The 23,294-nt window shown below is 41.2% G+C and overlaps 1 protein-coding gene across 1 annotated transcript in view; it reads left to right on the top strand.

The window, feature by feature from the left end:
- The first annotated feature begins 9,774 nt into the window (after positions 1–9,774).
- nalf1b (NALCN channel auxiliary factor 1b) overlaps positions 9,775–23,294 on the top strand; it is a 92,667-nt gene continuing 79,147 nt past the window's right edge. Inside the window, exon 1 of the mRNA XM_084908506.1 lies at positions 9,775–11,449. Coding sequence (XP_084764632.1) covers positions 10,724–11,449 — 726 coding nt within the window. The 5' untranslated portion in view covers positions 9,775–10,723. The remainder of the gene's footprint in view (positions 11,450–23,294) is intronic.

Below are 23,294 nucleotides of genomic sequence, written 5' to 3'. Positions count from 1 at the left end.
AACACTGAGTTAACAGGCTTAGTCACTCATTTCAGGTCAAACTAAATAACATGTAAAGTCAATGTTGCTAATTTTAGTCATTCTACGTGCCACTAAACAGGACTATCCAGGACATTTTCACTGGCTAACAATTTCTTACTGATAAATTATTAGCAAGTGATTCGTCACCACACTCAGATTTAAAACATCAAGCTGATGAGGACCTCTGAGCCTTCACTGATGTGACACTGCTATGAGATTTAGCAGCAGTCCAGCATGCTACCTTCCACAGGCAACTGTGGGTACAAGATTCACTATTTCCAGGATGGATGTAAACAGACAGTAAGAGATCTTTTACAAAACAGAGCACATACAGAGAGAGCTCACATTGACTTTTCTAAATAATAAACTGATGCATTGCTTGCCCCGCTTCTCTTCACTGCATGCCCATGGTTTATAGTTTGTGCACTGGCTTCTTGAAGCATTTCAAGCCTTCAACTATTATGACTGCTGACATCACCTAAGTGCCTATGTTTGTACAAAAGGAAGACTGCTAAGTTATTGCGCAAAGTATTCAATCCTGTTTGGAAAGACTTTCATAGACTTTAAGCGTAGATCACACAGACAGCTGCTAATTAGTGTTAATAACAATGCAATAAAATATAAGGATTTTTCTTTTTCTTTGGTGGCAGGCTGTAAACACGTTTCTCTTCTGCTCTGAAGTTAGGCATTTCAAAATTGGAGCATATGGTTGCTGACTCACTTTTGGATTAAGCTGTAAGTGGCTATTCAAGAAACAGCACTGCACTTCTGGAGGGCCTTATTTTTCAGTCCAGTAGATTGTGGCAATGTTAGCATAGCAACATTTGGCAAAAAGAAATATCAGCAAAGTAAATCTGAGGCTGATGTAAATGTTATTACTTTTACTAGAATTGCATCATAAAACCAAAGTAATGGGCAAATTTGAGTTTATGATTAGATTAATAGATTAGATTACTATAAAAAGAGTAGTCTGATGATAACCATAGTTAGACTTAATTATCTGGGAATCATAATCCATCCAGTTTTTATTGACTTACTGCAGTATTTGTCTTGATGGCAAAGTTACTCTGGCAGACTGACTTCATGCTTTTCTTGCAGAAAAGAGGCTAGAATGACCTGAATTAAAACATCTATGTATCAAAATCAAACCTGAATGATAATAAAATGATATTATTCTCCGATGAGTTCTAACCATCATAAACTTAAAGGAATTCTCTGTGTAATTTTATGCAATTAAAAGGTTATTTCACATTATAATATGTACACATCTTACTTGCTCTTTCTCATGGTAGTCTTAGAACTAAAGAAGTGCTGTGGTACCGTACTGTGATCATCCCTGCTACCTTCTTGTCTTTTCCCAGCAAGTGAAATCATTCCCCCTACGAAGGTTTCTGTCAAGACTCTGAGAGCCCCAGGATACAGTTTCAGGCCATCAATGATGCAACATCTGTGTAAGACAGGATGAAGACAAACACACTGTCATACATACAGAAAGGCGTTTAATCTTATAACACACAGTGAATGCACCAAACAATGACTGTATGCATATCACTACTGTACACTGCACAATGCTTAAAATAAGATGTGAAGCATAAAAGGTATTAATGGGGTGTAAATAATCTCTGTGTATTCTTTGTCACAGAATATTGATAATGCACATAAAAATGCAAGATCCAATAAAAACAATCCTTTTGTACTACATATTAGTATTCTGTATGTTTCTTTGTCAGGGTAAAAGCTATCTTCCCTGACAGAAACATTTCCTTTGAAGCTAGAGGCTTCCAGATCCCGATTGCATACTGGGAATATAGACCAGGAATCCAGGAACATGAATATGGGAATGGGCAGTGTCCGTGGGAAAGTGAGCTGTGTTGATAAGCCGCTTAGGGATTCTTGGAATGGAAATGTGGTGAACCAATCGATCACAGGAGTAAAACCCTGAGGCTGAGGAGAGGTGGTGGTGGGTGGGGTGGGAGCTTGTACGGCATGATTGCATCTCCATCAATGCTCTAATCTCCCTCAAGTCCAATGAGGACTTGAGCACTGTAGAGAATGTACATTTGTTTTACCAAAATACCTTTTTTCCCCCACAAAATAGAAGGTGCAAGTTAAACTAAGCATCCCCAAAAGCCCTTATGGTGAACCAGCATACACAGAATTAGGACCTTTCTGGAGTGGAATGGGGCCATAATTATTACAGCTATGCTTTTCATAATAGGATAAGTCAAAATGTAGTAAAACAGACCCATCATCCCCAAACCACAAGGATTATACCATTAAGCCATTTTATAGTCTTAACGACACAAACACTTTGCGTCTTTGTGGGCTATTATGTAAATACTGATGTACTATTTCAGTGTTTTAAATTGATTTTTTCTCACCTTCTAGGCAGATATTGGTTTCCATCCACCTCTGTATGGTTGAAAATCAATCGGTTGACTCTTGAGAATTTCTTTGTACAATCCATCACAGTGTACTGTTATACCACGTATGCATTTTTCCCTTAAAGTCATAGTACTGAAGAACTGCAGATTACTTGAAAAGCATCAGAAGCAGTGATGGAAAATACTAAAAAAAATATAATACTTTAAGTTTTCAGTGTTGTAATTCAAAGGTATAGTGGCTTAATCAAATCTTGAGAATACCTTAATTGATTTTCACTCTTTCTAAATATATGGAGCCTACTGGCTATCAGGAAAATAATAATAATAAATAAAATTCTAGAAAACTGTCAGTATGGCTACATTTTGTCACTCTTATTTGCATTCATGAGGGCATAGAATACTTGAAGCACTCAGTATAATACAGTCAAGTAAAACACCATCACTGACTAAATCATGGTTGCTACACTGGGATGATTTCAGCTTTATGTGTCTAAGTAATAAAATAGCCACTGCATGTATCAGTGCATGTAAGTGTAGCTATAACGTAAATGTGCAAAAACACTGGATTTGTAAGATACTGGAGGCACTCTTTTGCTATACATATCGTGGTCTATAACTTCCCCGGTTTAAACATTTGATATTTTTTTCTGTGATCTATTGTGACAAAAATACAGCTTTAGAGTTGCAAGTCATTGCATTCTCCAATTATTTAAATTTTGCACCGTTGCAAGTTTTTTTTTCCTTTGGAATTGGGGTTGAGCACATATATATGTACTTATATAAAAACACATGAATATGTACATTCTATTGTAGAGGTTAAGGGGGCAGGGATGTAATTCTGGTGATTGTGGAATGTATTTAAGTTCTCAGCATTTCAGTAGCCTCATGGTTTGCAGGTAGAATCTGTCTCTTAAGCTGCTGTTGCAGGTCTGCATCCATCCAGTACCACGTGTCTAACAGCAGGAGTGGGAAGAGTCTAGGATGGCTGGGGTCAGAGAGGATCTGTCTTCCTCCTACAGCACTGTCTCTAATAAAGATTTAAAGGTATTTATGACTAACTATATATTTTTTCTATTCAAATGATAGTTCTTCCATGAAATAAAAAATACAGTTTAAGCATGAACATTATATCATATTTGTAACATCCATTCAGGATGTGAGCCTGGGCTGAGGGCGTTGTCGTCTCTGGCCAATCACAGATGCTGAGCCTGTCTCTTTTTCCTGTCTGACGTCAGGCAGATAAAAGGCAGGAAAGATGGAGAGAGAGGAAAAGAGGAAGAGAGGCTGGTGGTAACTGAGGAATAACAAGGGTGCACATGAGAATAACCCTACGGGGTTTACTAAGTAAAAGAAGGGAGAGAAGGAAGAAGGCAGATGATGGTAGTAGAAAAGAGGATTGAAATGCTGACAGATCACTGAGATCAGGGGGAAAAAAAGAAAGGAAAAGGGACATGCATCTAAAAGCCCACAATAAACAGCAGACAAAGAATACGAAGAGATACAATGAGTGTAGGTTAAGATGTTCATTTCAGTGCTGATATAGTTCACAGAATGTCTGAATGCTCCAAATATGACAACATTTGGCAAACGGCCACATGTACAGTTATCTGATGTAAGCAGCAGTGAACTTCAGGGCGCACACAAAAAAAGGCAATTACTAGACAGACTTCTCGTTAAACGCAGGTTTTTAAAGAACCATCATTCTCAGCATCAGTTATAAAAAGCATCAGATTAATCTCCTTGTATGACTCATGAATACAATATAGGATGTGATTACTTTTTTTGTAGTCGAAATCAAAATAGCTGAAAAAGAATCAAAGACGCCAGTGAAAAGCACTGAACGCTCCGCTTGGGTGGTTTCGATTTGTTTATTAAACAGTTTTAAATAGACATTTATAAATAGATTTTGTTCAGCTTTGTCTGCACGATGCCTTTGACAAACCAGACAAGACAGTAATGTACAAATAGATATAAAAATACTTTTTGATATTGAATGACTTATTGCTTATTGACTACTTTTGATGCCCTAGAAACTTTAATGTAAAAATGGGTAAGGCCCTAAGCTGTGTAAATTACCTTTGATGTAACAAGAGCAGCATCATTATAAGGTGACAGTGCAGTCAATTTTACACATGTATATAGAATACAGTTGTTTCTCAGAAAACATACACACACACTAACACACACATCCCCCAGCATGAATAGTGGATGAGTCATGTCTGCCAGCCCTTACTGTTACTGTGATGGCTCCAGATTTAAGGGCCAGCAATCTGCATTCATTTCACAGACTCTCTCCTTTTCTCTCTCTCTTTCCCCTCTGTCTCTGTTTGTATACTCTGTCTCGCTCTTGCCCTGGCACTATTTCTGTCTCCTTCACACACACACATAAACACACAGGTAGAAAAACACTGGGAGTGGGAAGTAGCTGTCACCTCTCTGCTGTGCCAAACACACACGCCCCATATGTTGTTGATCAGTCTTGTCTTAGGACCTGACATATTCATGGAAATGCTATATACAGTTTATATACTTAGTACTGTGCAAATCTCATCTCTTTATTTTTCCCCTCCAAGGAGCCAGACTTTGTTGTTATTTAAAAACAAAAGGTGTCATAAGCAGTAGTTCTCCAGGCATCTTTCCCACTCATTTTCACTCCTTGTACCCTATTTTCAAATGATTTTTTTTTCTTTCGTTAAGCCTCTTAACACTGACCTATGAATCACTCCAGCATAAAAAGGCACCTAACCAGTGTTGTGTCTGAACATAACAGGCAACTTAGCAAAGAAACAAATTTAAATGCTATCTTTAGCCACTTTTTTGCTTGTAGGCTATTGCAAAAACACAACAGTTGCTCCCATTTCCTTCACTGAATCTACAATCTGCAAAGATAACATGGTGTGACAGGCATGAAATACTATTTTTGCATCAACAAGGTGATTCCCAAAGAGCTACTAGAAAAAACTTGGCATATCTCAGCACGCTCTGCAGTGTGTTATTAAAGAATATGAGGACACTGGACAAGTGGAGGACAGTCAGTCCTTAAATGTCCTTAAGAAACAGGGAAAAAGATGCGACACAGGACCTGAGAGAAGCATCTGACCCTTCAGTTGATCCATCTACAGTTCACTGAAGCCTCATCAGAAATGGTTGCAATGAAAGGGTGGCTGTCAAAAAACAACTTTCAAGAATATACATAGGTGGTCAAAAGAAAGTTACAGTGAGTGTCTACAGTAAAATATGGTGATAGCTCTGCCATGTTTGGCATTGTATTTTAATCACTGGTGTTGAAGATCTTGTCATAAATTACGTTGTTATGAATGCAGAAAAGTACAATCACAATTTGATCCATCTGGAAAGCATCTGATTGGCAACAGCTCCCCCACCCCCGGAGCCTGGACATTAACATTATTTAGGCAGTGTGGGATAATCTTGACAGAGAACTAAACAAAAGGCAGCCAACATCCAAAGTAGAGCTTTGAATGTCCTTCAAGACGCCTGGAGAACTATTCCTGATGACTACTTAAAGAGATTTCAAGAAAGCTTGTCTAACAGAGCTCAGGCTGTGTTGAAGGTGGTCATCAAAAATGGTGACTGTCAAGCTCATTGGAATTGTGCAAACTCTTTTTTTTTTTTGGCTTATATACTGAATTTCCATGTATGTTTGCACATTTCAGTAAATCACTACTCTTGTTTCCCATGTTCATTACAAAATACAGGGTGGGCCATTTATATGGATACACCGTAATAACATGGGAATGGTTGGTGATATTAAAGTCCTGTTTGTGGCACATTAGTATATGTGAGGGGGCAAACTCCTCAAGATGGGTGGTGACCATGGTGGCCATTTAGAAGTCGGCCATCTTGGATACAACTTTTGTTTTTTCAAAAGGAAGAGGGTCATGTGACACATCAAACTTATTGGTAATGTCACAAGAAAAACAATGGTGTGCTTGGTTTCAACGTAACTTTATTCTTTCATGAGTTATTTACAAGTTTCTCTTTGTTCACAGCCATTGACATGTCGAAGAGGTTAACACATGAGGAGCGGATCGAATTTGTGTTGATATCTGGTGAACGCAGTAACCGGGTCATTGCAGCAGATTTCAATGCAAGACACCCTACGAGACCACCCATCTCCCATGCTACAGTTAGCAAACTGCTTGCTAAGTTTCATGAAACTGGTTCAGTGTTGGATTTGCCAAAATGTGGACGCAAGAAAACTGTCACTAATGAAGAAACATCAGTGGCTGTCCTAGCTTCATTCAGCAAGAGCCCACAGCGTAGCACTCGCCGCATGTCACTGGAGAGTGGCATTAGTCGAACATCCCTTCGGCGGATATTAGCTACTCACAAATGGCACCCTTACAAACTCCAGCTACTGCAGCATCTCAACGAGGATGACCCAGATCGGCGCATAGAATTTGCAGAATGGGCAAAACAAAATTGGAACTGGACCCTCAGGTCACGCAGAAGATTTTGTTCAGTGATGAGGCAAACTTTTATGTGAATGGGGAAGTTAACAAACAAAACCACCGCTATTGGTCTGACACTAACCCACATTGGATGGATCCCTCCAAGACTGTTGGACCAACAAAAGTGATGGTTTGGTGTGGTATATGGGGTACAACGATAGTGGGTCCATTATTCATCAATGGAAACCTCAAGGCCACTGGTGTCAGGTTAGGGCTGTGTGCAGGCAGGAGTGGAAGTAGAAGGACCCAATGTGTAGACACTCGGAGGCGGAAAGTAACTCAAAACTCAGCTTTTATTGCTGGATGGCAAAACGTGGCAAAACGTAACAAAAATCCAAATAAACTTACATGAACAGGCAGACGGCGCACACACAGCATAAATGAGAGTAGATCACGACACAGACACAAAGAAACACAGGGCTTAAATACACAGAGGGAGCAATCAGGGAATGGGTAACAGGAGGGAAACACAGCTGGGGCAAATCAGGCCGAACGAGACAAGGGGAAGCAAAACCAGACACATTAACATCAGACATGGACTTTCAAAGTAAAACAGGAAACATAACACAGACTCACAGGCAGGCACTATAACAAAGGGAACAGAGACATGGGACCAGGGCAGACACAGACACTGACTGGACGTGGGGATACAGCAGACAGGGGAGACAGCAACTATGGAACACAGACAGAAAACCAGAACACTAAAACTCTAACCAAACCCCACCCAGAGAACCTAAACTAAGAATAATCCTAAAACCCATAAAGCAAAGCTAGAATATAATGAAATAACAAAATCAAAGAACCAAAAACACAAAACACTGGGTCGACGACCCAGGGACCCTAACAACTGGATATTTGAAATTGCTACATGATGATGTGTTTCCCTCTTTATGCACTGAAGCTGGCACGTTTCCTGAGTTTCTCCAGCAAGATGGTGCATCACCGCATTATGGGTGCCAGGTCCGAGCATTCCTAGATGAACAGTTTCCTGGAAAGTGGATTGGTCGTCGTGGGCCAGTTGAATGGCCCCCAAGGTCTCCCGATCTGACCCCCTTAGACTTTTATCTTTGGGGTCATCTGAAGGCAATTGTCTATGGTGTGAAGATACGAGATGTGCAGCACCTGAAACTACGGATACTGGATGCCTGTGCTGGCATTTCTCCTGCGGTGTTGCTATCAGTGTGTGAAGAGTGGGAGAAGAGGGTTGCATTGACAATCCAACACAATGGGCAGCACATTGAACACATTTTATCAGTGGTCAGAAACTTGTAAATAACTCATGAAAGAATAAAGTTACGTTGAAACCAAGCACACCATTGTTTTTCTTGTGACATTACCAATAAGTTTGATGTGTCACATGGTCCTCTTCCTATTGAAAAAACAAAAGTTGTATCCAAGATGGCCGACTTCTAAATGGCCACCATGGTCAGCACCCATCTTGAGGAGTTTGCCCCCTCACATATACTAATGTGCCACAAACAGGACTTTAATATCACCAACCATTCCCATTTTATTACGGTGTATCCATATAAATGGCCCACCCTGTAGAAAAAAACAAGGGGCCACTCAAGACTTTGCACAGTACTATGGTACTATACACTGTACACAGAGAGACACAGTACACAGTTAGGGTCAAAGACAGAGCATAAAATTATGCAAGGGTAGAGACAATCCCAGCCAAATTAGGACATCTATCCCCCACAATGAACATCACAGGCCCATATGTGAGTGCAGTGAGTGACGAACGGGCATTCAATTAGCTATGATACAACAGATGTTTGGCAAATCACTATGTGTGGTTTAAATTTCTAGCTAATGAGTCAACCAAACTCTGGGCCCAGAAAATTGAACTTTAGCTGGCATTACATCTTAATGTGACTCACACAAACAGGGGTTCAGAAACATAAAGCAAATTGAAACTCAGTGTGTGACATTTTGGTAATAAATCAAATAACTGTGTTACTGACAACATGACAGAAGCAGCTTTTACTACTGCCTTGATCCTCGTGGGGTTGTTGAACAAAAACACCTTGTCAGATACAGTTTTATTATGTGATAAGTTCAGGTGATTTTTTTATAAGCTTAAACCACCACACACACACATACGCACATACACACACAGAGGAATAATCACATCTTGTCATTGTGTTGGTAGCAGTTTTAATGAGCCTATTTAATGGTTCCTATAGAGAAGACAGTGGTGGAGTGGTGAGCTGTCTGTGAGGCTGAATTAAGGTTACTGGAAGTTTTCCAACAATAAGGAAAATTGTGATTTAATTCCCAGAATTATTTCACATTTTCACTTTTTTTTTTTCATATTTTCTGGCAAAGGGAGGCTCGCTGCACTAAAACTAATTGGACTAAAACTAAAACTAATTCCCCTTCAACAACAAATTGTACAATAAGCTGCCTCCCGCCTGGCCTCCGAGCACAAATTAATCAGGTAATCATATCTTGTCTTCTCCACTATATGCAGCCCATTAACATTTAGCAACACTCTCTGTCTCTTTGGTAGCACTCCAAGCCATACACGCTGACAATGATTAGTAGCTTTAAGGATGAGGATAAATACTGTAATTTACTTTCCGCGCCCTAAAGAGCAACTACCATCTATTTCTACATCCCTCTCGCTTTTCCTGTCTGTCACACACGCAGGGCCATTGCATGTAAAGCTGCACTGCAAGCCATGTGCTTGTTGGAAACCCACCGGTCAAACACAACGCAGGACGGGACCCGATAGAAGGGAACAAACAGTATTGTAAATCCTGCAAGCACAGACCTGCTGCTTGTTCAGCTGCTTTCTACCTCAGCGAGTCAAGCATGACTAATTTTCTGAAATCTGCTCAAAGCTTTTCTTTACTTTGACCCTTTTTATTTTCAACTTGTGGTTCGGCTTACAGCACAACTTACCTGGCCTGTGAAACGGACGGGATAAATGAATCTTAATGATTATATGCAAACAGTGAACGCGACCGCTTAAATGCATGCTTCTCAATGTGAAAGAAACGCGTCTATCCTGCACCAAAAGAAAGATGTCGCCACGACTCTTTGTTTTTGCTCCCCGCCGGGACAATATTTGGCGACTGTTACTCACGAAGACCTGAACAGATAGCCAAAACAACACCAACTACCCTTCTGTGCCTGTGGTCTCTCCCTCACCCTCCGCGCGCTTGGGTGTGTGCGTGTGAGCGCGCGAGCTAGCGTATGTGGTGTGCATATAGGTAATAAGCTGCTCCGCCACTGCGCAACGATGGAGCTATCGCAACGATGGAGATGACGCAAACAGACCCAGCTCTCCGAAAAAGTGTTTCAAGACGAACATGGCGGCAACTTAACCGCGGTCCAAGATGACAATGGCCAACAGGAGAAAGGATTCTAGGTTTTTCGCCCAGGTACGGGACAGAGAAACTAGCCTGCCTGCATCAAACGGGCTCGTTGCTCTCCTTTAAGTGAATCTGCAAAGCGAACGGCGGCAGACGCGCAGCATCAGCACCGAGAGGCTCGCAACAGCTGGTCTCCCTGCACCCCCGCCGAAAGAACAAACCCGGGGAGAGACGGTAGGGAGAGGGGGGCATGCGGTCAAAGAGGACGCCGTTTCCCCCCGGAGAGCCATGGAGAACCGGGATGCGGCAGCGCGAGGCTTAATCTGTGCGGGCTCGCTAATTGGATTGGAATAGCTCCGAGTGCTGCGGGCGCGATAGTGGAGCGCCCTGGACCGGCGGAGGCACGGCACCCCACCGATATACAGAGGAGAACCAACCGGAGTCCATCCCCCAACAAGTCAATGAGTATTGTGGCAGAGCAGCCCCCGCGGTGGAGTCGGCCAGGGCAGCACTTTCCTAAAATATGACCAGGGGTGCTTGGATGCGTCGGCAGCATGACGAAGGCTTAAAATACTGGTTTGCACCCCGAGAGAACGAGAAGCCATTTACCGAGTCGGAGAGGGCCCAGAGATGGCGACTGTCGCTGGCCTCTCTGCTCTTCATCACCGTCCTCCTCTCTGATCACTTGTGGTTCTGTGCCGAGGCAAAACTGACGCGAACCCGAGACAAGCGGTCGGGCGAGGGGCTTGCAATTACAGACATGGGCGAGTACCCAAACTACCGACACCACATCCAAACATCACCTGACCCCCAGCGTCTCGCCAGAGAGCAAGATGTTATTTTTCTAGGGAATTCTACCAAACCTCTGTGGCGAATGGACACCTGTCACCCCGACAGCCTGTCCAAAGACTGCTTTACTTTCACGGACGCGGAGACCGTGTGCCGGGGCCTCTCTGGTAGAGGGGAAAACGGGACACAGTTGGCGTACGTGAATCTGAGCGATTTGTACCTTTCTTTTTGTAATTCCTACTCACTTTTGGATTTGTTTTACGGGTTTACGAGTCTGGACGATATGAACTGCACCCTGGATATGGCCACTGGGGTGGATGTGCTGGGATGCCGTGAGTGTGTCCAGGCTTATCAGCGTCTTGACCAGGAGGCGGAGGACAGATACCACGAGTTTGAACTGCTGGTTCAGAAATACGAGACAGATGCATACTCGGTTAGGACGTGCATGGAGGAGTGCAAGGTAGGACTGATGAGGCCCGGCTATCTCTCTCACACACACACACACACACACACACACACACACACACACACACACACAGTGAATTTAAGGGGGTGGGTTCACAGTAGTCATGGCAACCGTTGAGCATATCTGTCAGTATATTGGTATTTATTTTTCAGAGGTCATATTACCGTTAGGTTACCAGTGTCTCCACAGCATCTCTTGGCCTGTCAGCTGTTCATCATGAAACAGCATGGGGGGGAGGGGGGGGGGGGGGGGGACTAGAGCACAGCTCCACAGACACTGCTGCAGTCAATCATTCTCCATCAATCCTCCTAGTTTCTCCTTCTCTACCACTCCTGCCCTGTTAAAGGCTTCCTAAGGCTGGGGCAGTGACGATTTGACATTTGGACAAAGGTTCACACTTGTAACACAGCTCTGTGAATAGAAGGGAGGGCCTCTGAGTGGTGCTCGTTTCAATATTGTTAATAGCACTCCAGTGATTTCTGTACCTAATCCAGGCTTTGCATTGTCCCCAGTTTACTTGTTGTCCCAATAGCACAGCAGCCCCAGAGCACGTATCTCAGGCGTTTGACTTGCATCCGGGTTGTGCAAGTAAACAGCAGAGTATATTGAGGTCTGTATAATCGTCTGCACACACAGACACTTTGCCTTGTGTTAGCTTTGGTATCCAAGGCAGCCGTGTTGAACAATGAAAAACGAGCTGAGGACACATCGGTTAAATTACACTTCAACCTGTTTCATTTGTTGTGCACTGGACTGTTGCAGAGGATTGTCTCTGCATCAGCTGTGCATGAGGCTGTGTTCACTGTCCATGGTGCTGAAACAAAGCAAAGGCCTTTCACAGGATGTATCCATTTTCTTCAGCGATTGTATTTATTTTGACTATGTAGTTAACTGTAATGTCACATAGACCATTGCCAACCTAATTTCTTGGACTCTTGGGATAGGATATATCCAGTCTCTGTCAAGTCAATCCAAAACTGAACACCTTCATGTTCGGCTAACACCCCTGAGAAATATGAATTATTTACTGTTGGGTCTTCCATGAGCTGGATTGAGAACCAGCAGTGTTGAAAGTATAGAATATGGTAAATGACACTGAAGATGTGAGAGGAAGGCTTGACAAGGACAGAAGGGATTTATGATGTTAGCCTTGCTTGTACTGTATCTGGTAGAGGGTACAGTGCATGCACCATTAGCCTACAGGCACTGTATTTGTAGCTTGTTTCTGTGTGTATTTCTGTGTGTGTTTCATGCAGCACAGTCTGAGCAATTTTCTCATACTGAAAACTGAAGTTTTGAAAAATTGTAACAGCAGTCATCGTCAAATGTGTCTAATGCCAGGCAGGCTGCACAATCACTACAACAGAACTATAACAAAGGTGGGGAAACTAACCTTGAAAAGCAGGAAATCTTGCATTCAAACTGCTGTCACAATTCTTCTGCAACCCAAGCTCATTTGTGCAAGATGGATGTTGTACAAGGGCAGATGGCCAGAATGCTGGCTTTGCTTATAATCCATGCGTGTAAACAGGAATAGTTAGTGAAACTATACCAGTGATGAACCACCACAATAAAATCGTACTCTGTAGTATGTAAATAGCATATTGTGAGTAATGTTTGTCAAAGAGTGTGTGGATGCATGGGTACAGTATGTACAGTAAGTGCATGATACTATGTACTTGCTCTGATATCTTCAAGCTTCTTCCTTATTATGTCATCTAATCAGGAGTGTGCCTTTGCACTTCTACTCTTTGCTAATGTAATAAGACTCAGGCAGGGCTACAGCAGCCTTTTAGCCCCTTTATCCCAATTTGAATTGCTAATCTGCTTCAGTGACCTTTGTGAAAGCACAGTACCCCAGGCCTGCATCACAAGCTACAGTTCCTTGAAGAATCACTCTGCTGGACAATAAAAAGACTTTAGGCAGCTTGAAACAATAATTATTACTATTCATACTTATCTGTCTTATTTCTGTCTACCCGGGTCTCCCAATCCTGCAAAGACGTAACACTTAGTGAATTGACATTTTAACACATAGTGTTTGTAAGTGCTTGATGTGTGCGTTGTCAGTGCTGTGCAAGTTAAGTAGATGAAAGAATGGCGATATCATAGAATCAGTGATGTAAGGTTGAAAGGTAAATTTGCAGGAGGTAACAGAAAGATAACTGGCTTGAAGATGGAGAAATATCATAACTGGAACAATATCAATACACATATACGTTCATAACTAGCCGGCTAATCACGAGGAAACTTAACAGTGGCCTGTCATCAATTTAGTTGCAGTATGTACATGTGTAGCAACAGAAAAAAACGTATTATATTTCACAAGGTTAACATTAGAGTATAACTCAACTTTACATGGTGAAGCTAAGAGAGATATTTGCAAAAGAATTTAGAGGTATTTGTGTTAGTTTAGTATCTGTGAGTCAGAACAGACTGGTGCAGGGTCAGTCCTCCAGTGTCAGTGCTAAAAATAAAAAAGAATACAGAGGCAAAAAGTATTTTTCATATGCTGACATTTAGAAATGCCCCTCTTATTGATCCAAGTTATAAATATCTTCTATTAAAAAGACAAGGCTGGTAATACTTTGTCTGGTAAATCTTATAAATACTCCTTAGTGCAACAATTGTGTATGTACCAATTAAAGAGCCAATATTTATTAACATTTGTTTTAAAAATTAAAACCTTCTTTATGTAACATCTTGTTTAAAAAAATACCTTTTTAAAAGGAAAAATGGCCCTGTAGATATTAATAGATAACAGATTGGCATTACAATGTCAGTATGAGATGTTGTCTTTGACTAAGGTAACACTCAGAGTCTGCGTCGTGAACGTCTCTATAAAACCCAACTAATTTGCTAAATTAGCAGCCCCAGGTGAAAGTCATCATTATCCTGCTTTAATGTTATTTAAACCTGAGCGACGTCTGAGGCTGCTTTTTTTCTCCCAAATCTGATGACATGTGACTGTAGCACAGATATAAACAATAAAATCGATGATGGCTGAATCCTCATCAGCAGCTATGGTGGATATATTATGTTCCAACTTTGACAAGTAATTTCTGAGGATTATATGTCAGTCTTAGAAAGTGCTAACGTATTCTTTTCTTTTCTTTTCTTTTCAAATACTCAAACTGAAGTGAAAGACTGTCAGCATGAAATGAAACGTATCAAAGCAGAAAAATTATAGTTAGCTCCATTATTGTTTGGACAAAGACATCATGTTTTTGTAGTTTACTTGTAGTTTTGTACACCACCACATTTGATTTGAAATAAAACAGTCAATATGTGATTGAATGCAGACTTTCAGCTTTAATTCAAGGGGCTTTCGCTGTAAATGGTTTAAAAATTAAAGACATTTGTATAACTAGTTCCCCAATTTTGTGTGCTCAAAAGTAATTGGATAATTAACTGATAAGCAGTTTCACAGTGATTTGAGGCAACCTGTTCCCTTGCTATTTTATGACTGAAGTCGTTTTTGTATTTTAAATCTTTTCACTATAATTTTAAATATGAGACCCAAAGAGGTGTCAGTGGAACTGAAGAGGGCCATCATTAGGAATGGCCAGATTGATTAAAGTGCATGATGACAGAATTTTTTCAATGGTTCAAAAAACAGAAAAAAACAAGCTTCACATCTATTCAAGTGAAGAAGATTCTCAAGGGGGAAGGCATATCATCAAGAGACAATCAATCAAAGGATGTCTTCATGAATGGAGAGTCTACAACAAAATGCAAACCACTGGTTACACTTTACACTTTTTTTTATGTTTTGTTTTTGCCTGTCCTGTTTGGTTCTTTTGCCATCAGAATTGTTGTCTAAAGGCAAAGAAAGATGCCCAACGGATTTACTTTACCAAATGGACCATCCCAGCCTTGCCGTATTGGTCTATTTGATTCACCTTTGCTTTTATTGTTTATTTTATTTTCATTTGCTGAACACGGGACAGACTTGACTGGGGAAAAGAAAAGGGAGAAAGAAAGAGGGAAAGTAAAAGAGCGGGGAAGAGGGACGGTGATAAAGGGCAAAAACCAAAAACCAACAAAACAAACAGACAAAAAATACATATATCAATCACCTGGATCACCTGTTGAGAAAGAAAAAAGAGAAAACAAGCAAAGAAAAAGAGAGCAATACAATAAACAACATCATAGCGATGATCTATGTGAATATAACAGTAAATACTAAATATTAAATATTATTGTGCAGCACGTAAGATCGACAGCGCACAGTGTGCGCTTTGTGTGTAGTTTGTGTGTGTGAGCACCCGTGTGTACACCTGTGAGCGTGAGCGCGCTTGTATTTAAAAGGTTCCTTCATGTAATGATCTGCTAGAGGGTGTGGGGAGCCATAGCCCTGTCCTCCAGGCCATGAAGCAGGTATGGAGAAGATCAAGGCTCCAGACATCCAGAGGCCCCAAGAGCAAAGGAGACCAAGGAAGACCAACAGAGGGGCAACCGTGCCACTATCCCAGAAAGAGCTGAGGAGAGCCCCAGATGAGGGGTCGCTCAGCAGCCGCGGAGCAGAAGCCAGGGGGGGTTGCAGTGACGTGCCCGTGAGCTCCGCCGGCAGCCAGCTGTGCCAGAGTGACCGAGCCCCAGGCCGAGAGGCCGAGGGCACCCCCCCGAAGGAGCCTGAGTGAGCCCCAGGCTCCAGGCCCCAACAAGCAGCCACCAGGAGTTAGCCGGTGGGTACCTGGACGCCAATGCACCGATGTCTGAGGGCGTCTGCCACTGGCAGAGGGAGTGGTGGGGGGAGATAGGCCTCCATACCATGGAGGGCCTGAGATGTCCCTAGAGAGGTGGCGTCTGATACCCAACCTGACATATAGACACAAACAAACAGGCACACACAGATACAAACATCCATTCCCACCCTCATGCTCTCATATGCGATTACTCAGCACTCCCCCAACGTGGAGACAGACATAACTAGACACTGTACACACAATCACACTCCCCAAGCGTACTCTATACCCCAGGTCTAGGTACCCTTGCCCCTGGAGGGGGAAACTGCACCCAGACCCAGGTTGTGTTACCCTTTTCCCTGCGGTGGGGAGAAGCAGACCGCCCGACTCCGCAGCAGCAGGGAGGCCCCACATTCCACTGGTTACACTTGAGAGCAGGAGTGGCAAATTAGATTTTCACAGAAAACAAAAAAGTGGCTGCAAAGGTCTGAAGCAAATTCTTCGGATAGATGAAACCGAGGCGAACTTGCACCAGAAGGATGGGAAAATAAGAGTATGGAGAAGGCGAGAAATGAGCCGAATCATTCCACATCATCTGTCAAACATGGTGGAGGCAATGTTATGGCATGGACATTTACAGTATGGCTAGGGCACTAGAGTTTATTGATGAGAGAAGTAGCAGGATGAATTCATGAAGTGTACAGGGCTATCCTCTCTGCTCAGGTTCAGCAAAAAGCTTCTTTCAGCTTCTTCAGAAAGTTGAACTTCCATATGAATATGCACGAAAAAAAAAACAAACCCAATGACACCACAACACAAGAAAGCAGTTTAAGGCACTTACAATGGAAAAAATCAAGCACTGCAATAAATTCACTCAAAAACTCAATACTTGTGTGTGGGCTGTCTATGTATGATCTTCATCTGAGCATGTAGCATGAAATTATTATTATTTTTTGCTACAGTATCTGTCTGCACAGACAAAAATGAGCATAACCTGCATTTAAAGTGACGAATCGGGATTTCATGTATGACATACAACATAATTGAGGAGGCAGCACAGCTATTTCACTGTGTACATAAATGTTTAATGTATATTTGTGTATGTGTTGTGTGTGTGTCCTTTGCCCACCCGCTGCCTATTCTTGTGTTGCTTTTATTCCTTAACCCATTTATGTTTTTCAAACCTTTTGATGTTGAATGTATCTGGTTACTTAACAATCGTACATGTGCACATGCGCACATGCGCACGTACATAAGCTTTAATCAGGTTGTGTCACTGAGACGCTGAGAATAAGACTTGTTTTTCTAGAGAGACAAAAGAACATGAAACATTCATACACAGCCAAACTCTATTTGTTTACATAAACATGCGCACACACACACACACACACACACACACACACACACACACACACACACACACACACACACACACACACACACACACACAGAAAGAGCCCCATGAGCAGTGTTTCCTGCAGGTCCAGACCTGACTGTCCCTTCCGGTGTAATTTAATTTGCACTCCCATAATTCTCTGCTTCTCTGGTGGCTGTGTCTCCAGGGCTCTGTCTCAACATGTTGATCTCCTTTCTCCCTATATCTGTCACTGTCTCTGTCTTACTTTCACATCCTCTCTCTCTTTGTCTTCCTCCCATCTGTGTCAGAGCTCTGAGGAACCAACATCACACATACATGTCCAGCATCTGTCTCTACGTTAGCTCCACCCCTCTCTCTCTCAACCTCGTAGACTTTTGTCGTCCATCTGGGGGCCTTGTTCTCGCTTTCCCTCTGCCTTTCTGGAAACGTGGGTGTTGAGCTGCTCGAGTGGTAGATACTCATCTAGGCTAAGGTCCTTTCCTCCCTTCAATTACAGGCCTGTCCACATAGATCACTGTGTATGCTCCTCCTCCATGCCTGTCTGGTCCTTTGCTTACTCAATCACCTTTTCTAATCTATTGCTTTCTGTTTCAACAAGACTCTTCAGCTGAGCCCTCATTTCATTTAGTTGTTTAGGTTTATGTGCTTCCACAGAGGCACTAAACACACAAAACAGCCACGGCTTGTGGAAACCGGTGTTGTTAGTTTATCAAGCATGTGGTCATAATGTCTTAGGTAAACTGAAGTAATGAGACAATAAAACTGTATCTGCGAAGTCAGAGAATCACCATCAGCACGAATACAGTTTTTTTTCTGAAGGAAGCATTAATGTTTTTACCAGTTTTCTTGTTAAGACATCCAATATTTGAGTTTTAAAGTTTATTTCTCTCCTTAGGGAGGCAATAACACAACAAATTCCATTAAAAACTGGAATTTCTGCATAGTTTGAGCTTACTTATGGGTGGGAATTGCCCATTTGTGATAGAACTGTGGATATGGGATATTTTTCAGAGAACATCAGACTTTCCCATATTTTGGTTAGTAGTGTCATCTAAACAAAAGCTGCAATAACAGGTATTAATAATGGTTTGAGATTTTATTTGGTATATCCAATAGAGATGGACCGATCCGATATTAGGTATCGGATTGGTCCGACACTGACCTAAATTACTGGATCGGATATCGGAGAGAAATAAAAAATGAAATAGATCCATTAAATATCACGAAAGCGCCTCACAAAACTTGCGACATGGCATAACTCAGCTGATAACCTTAGCATGTCGGAGCAGTGTGCTCACGTGATAGAGCAGCTGTGGTGTGCGAGACCTGTTGGCGGTCTGGTTGAACATTTGGAGCCTTGCTACGTGCTGCCAAATCGGCATTTCATCTCCGACAAAGTTATCCCAGAGAGAAGTAAAGCAAGTGTGTAAGTTCATCTCTGAATGTTTGTAAAGCATTCCCGCGTTAAGCTTAACAGCCGATATATGTTGCGACTGCCTCTTCTCTCTCCCTCCTTCTCCTGTTGCTACTTCAGTCATGAAACTGATCAATGATTGGCTGATCGGCTTTTCTGTCGCGAGTCCGTCTCTCTTGTTTGTTTTTGGCCCACTTTGCACCAGAATGAGGAAACCAGCAGCTGAACAATAGCAGCACGTTTATGCTTGATAAGCTGTTGTTAGAATTTATTTAATATTACTTTCTACACCAGGATCTTTTTCTACGCAGTTGATGGCTGGTAACTGTGCAGGGGCGGATCTAGCAAAGTTTAGCCAGGGGGGCCGATAGGGCATTAACAGGGAAAAGGGGCACAAAGACATATTTTTCTTTCTTATTCTCATTTAAAATGTTTAGCTTTTAATAAATAATTATCTGAATCTTACACCCAAAGTTTTAATCTGATGTAAAATGTATAGAAGTCCATTACTGTATATAGTAACTATTAAGTTGAACATACTCTGGTAAGCTATACTACTTTTTCCTTTGGGAAGGTACCATCTGTGCAGTCTGCAATTCTGTTGAAGAAAGATGTTGAATCTATTTAATTATTGTGGAAAAATAATGGATTTCTGTGCTTTTTTTTTTTTTAACACGTGCATTAAATTAAAGTTGTTTACGTCGATTAAGCATCACGAGACGGAGGGTGGGGGGTAGTTTTGCTGGGAGTTGGCAACCCTATTAGTTAGGTTGCTTAATATTTCCGCTATGTACTCTTTAAAATACGAGAATGGGGAGGATGGTGTAGGTTTAAGTTTATTAGACTGGTCAGTATTGCTGAACTATGAAATATTTTTGTGGACAGTGTATTTTTTGCATACAGGTATAACAGAATAGCTTTAGTGGTTTTTTTTTTAAACTTGAGTATGAATTTATACAAAATGCAGCAAGATAAAAAAAAACAGTTTTATTGATTAAAAAACACACTATATTGGATTCATATCGGTATCGGTAGATATCCAAATTTATGATATCGGTATCGGACATAAAAAAGTGGAATCGTGCCATCTCTAATATCCAAGAACTGGAACTGATCCTACTGAGAACCAAGTAATCAGCATGGGTCATTAGACAACATTTTTGTAACATTTTACAGTAGTCTGTGTAATGATAATCATACCCAACCAAAATGCACCCCACTATTTTGAAAAAATCAAAACAAACTTGGAATTTAAAGAAGGTGATCCAGAGCCACACAAAAATTTAATAGGTCCTTTCTTTTCACGTGCTCCACCTCTCTGCCAAGTTTCATGTAAAGCAGCCGGGCAGTGTTTGCCTAATCCTGCTTTCACACAGACAAACAAACCAACAAATGGCAATGAAAACATTACCTCTGCCAAAGAAAGCTTCAGCCGAACTATATGGAGTCTATTACAAGAGATCTCTGTGTGCATGCAATATACCTTTTGTCCTGATATTTCTCCTCAGCGTGACAGAGCGGATACATATATTTATATATAAAAACTTTAAAGGTGAATATTGTTTGATTTTAGCGGTATGCATAGTGGAACTCTGTAAATAATCACCTTTCAGTTCTTTTTCCTTTGTTGATCCAGAGATAAAGAGTAGTAGAAATCCCCATCAAAGACTGCTGAATAAAGCACCAGCATGTGCTGTATCACAGAGCACATGCTAAGCTAACCTGCATGTTTCTAGTCTTTTACTCTCACCATCACACATCAGAGGTTTTGTACTGTGATCATTTCCGACCATATTTTATGCCCAAGTGTTTGTTCATTTAAAAACTGCAAGTTGTCCTTGATTTGATTATTTCATCTATGTTCCACAGCCCTGATTTAAAGCAAAATGAGTGCAGTCTGCCATTAGGGTGATAGGTTTCAAACGTTTACCATGTTGCCGATCCCATTCATACACTGAGTCTGGGATCTCTGGGCGGTCACTGGTATTGGAGCTTTAAAAAGGCAAACCGATTTAGCATGTGCTTCTGTTAACAGCTTTTATTTTAATAGAGATGTATGCTATGAGATAAGCTGTTGTTTGATGAAATTAACAGCTTTTTATATAAATTAAATGAACGAAGGCTTTGTCAAGGCACATAACGTACAGATGGTTCTGCTATCAACACAGACAGCATGGGCCTAGTGGATGTCCTCCACTTTTGTCTCTCAAATTTAATCAGGGCTCTGTTGCTTTTCTGCACAGCTCAAACAGATGCAGGGAAACTCCCCTTCATATGAGCTGCCAGTGTTTGTTTCTCCCCAGGCAGGAGATAAGGGAATGTGTCTGTTCAAGAAGAACACATCAGCACTCCCATGGAAACGCCTCCTCATCATCCTCAATTCCCTGTCTACACAACACAATGAGACCATACAGTTCCCTCCTTCACTGCCTGGACCCTCAGCTCCAATCAACACATCCACAACTTTTTTTTTTTTCATATATTTTCTTTATTTCCTTCCCTGGACCACTGCTCTGGCAGAGATTTTCTAATTATTCATCCCCTGTTTCAAAAAGTCAAGTGTAGGGCTGTATGCATGCATGTGCAGATGTGTCTCATGGTCTTTTGTGCCTGTTGTGTGCAAACTGTTGTGCGCAAACCACACGTGTTCAGCCAACTGCTTTAGGCGATAGCCTAACTTGACAAATAATGAGATAACAGTTGCAAATTCATTCTTTTACTGTCCTCAATTCAGTGATATGCATGTCATAAACTAATCAGGACTTTTACAAATGCACACTTGGCTATCTGTCTCTCCTCTCCGCTCGTTCACTGGTATGCTTGGTTGAATGAGTTGGCGAGTGGGTGATGTGTTATGTTTGATTTTCTGTGACAAAGTGAAAAGAGAAAAAGGACAAGAGAGAGTGGAAATAAATTGATAACTGCATGAAATGCATTAAACATTGGAGATATAAAGTCTGCAAACATCAAGAACTTATTTGTTCATGATAACAATACTTTTGAGGTGTCTAACATCCCATATCTATCCAAATCATCAGTATAACAGAAAAGATCTGTATGTTTATGGGAAGACTTTGTACTTGTGTCCAGGATTTGTCTGTGTACGTTTTATGAAGGAAGATGACAAATGGATGAACTAAAATCAATGTTACAAGCTTGATTTTAAAACACAAACCCTCTGAGACAGAAACATACTCGGCAGTTTGCCAAACTGTCACTGAATTCGTTCTATTGATTTCTGTTAAAAATGTGTGCAACACAGTCTGATTGCAATTTGTGAAATAGCTTTTGTAGTATTTCCAGATTCAATGAACAGCAGTGGTGTTAGTTGTGTTAGTCACGGGACTTTCACTTAAGAGACTAAAATCTGGTATCATAGACCAAAGTTTCTGTCACACCAAAGGAAGAGATCTTGGTTTTTGGGTTGAAATGTTGCAGTCCCATCAGATAGTCTTAAAAAAATATACCACATGGACAACATTGTAGACAGGGAAGGGATCTCACTATGCTCAAGTGCTACTGTGACCAGTCAGTGACGTTCTTCTTTGTCCTGGGATGTACAGTACATGTGAACTCAGCCCCTGTGCGTAAGCTTGACAATGGTTTATAAACCCAGATTTGTTTGTGTGATAGAAAGTGAAACAGGCTTATCTAACTGAAAAAAATAGAATATATTCAATAATAACTGTATTAATGTTGCTCTGTTGCAGTTAATTGTAAAGCAGGGAGTGGTAGTCTGTTCTACTCTGACATGATTTTAGAGTTATATCAATAAGCTGCAGTGGTGTAATACATAATAGAACAGGACATAAATTATTCTTTACATACAAAAACACATGAATTATGAATAGAATTAAGGTAGAAAGGTGGACTAAATAATTTAGTGGAGGACCGTGGAAGGCTAAAAATGATATACACATAATTATCACAATGCTGCTTTATTTAGGATCGAGGAAAAATCACATTTTTGGTGTCAGCTGAATATGGATAAAATAGACAGATAAATATTGTTTTATTCAGTCTGATACATGTGTATGTGATTCCCTACAGCTGGACAGTATTCAAGCTGACTGCAGCTTTTTGTCACCTCCCCCAGGCTGCAGTCACAGGCTCATTCTCTCTCCAGACAAGAATTCATCTTTAATGATCCAACTTTCTGTCCATGCATGGATAGCATGCTAGTTTACCCTTATTTTTTGAGGTAGCACATAACCTATGAGGAAAAAAACCCAACTTCAACCACCTATCTTTATCCTATCTTTAGCTTCCTTTAGGTTATACCCAAAAGATAAAACCAAACATAACAATTTGAAGGTTGGTAGATATACATGTATGGGCGTTTTTTCAAACTACTGACAT

This window comes from Perissodus microlepis, chromosome 16 (genome assembly GCF_051167445.1).
Source record: "Perissodus microlepis isolate ML-2025 ecotype Zambia chromosome 16, ASM5116744v1, whole genome shotgun sequence".
NCBI classification, from domain to species: Eukaryota; Metazoa; Chordata; class Actinopteri; order Cichliformes; family Cichlidae; genus Perissodus; species Perissodus microlepis.
This window is presented reverse-complemented; position numbering and strand designations above follow the sequence as displayed.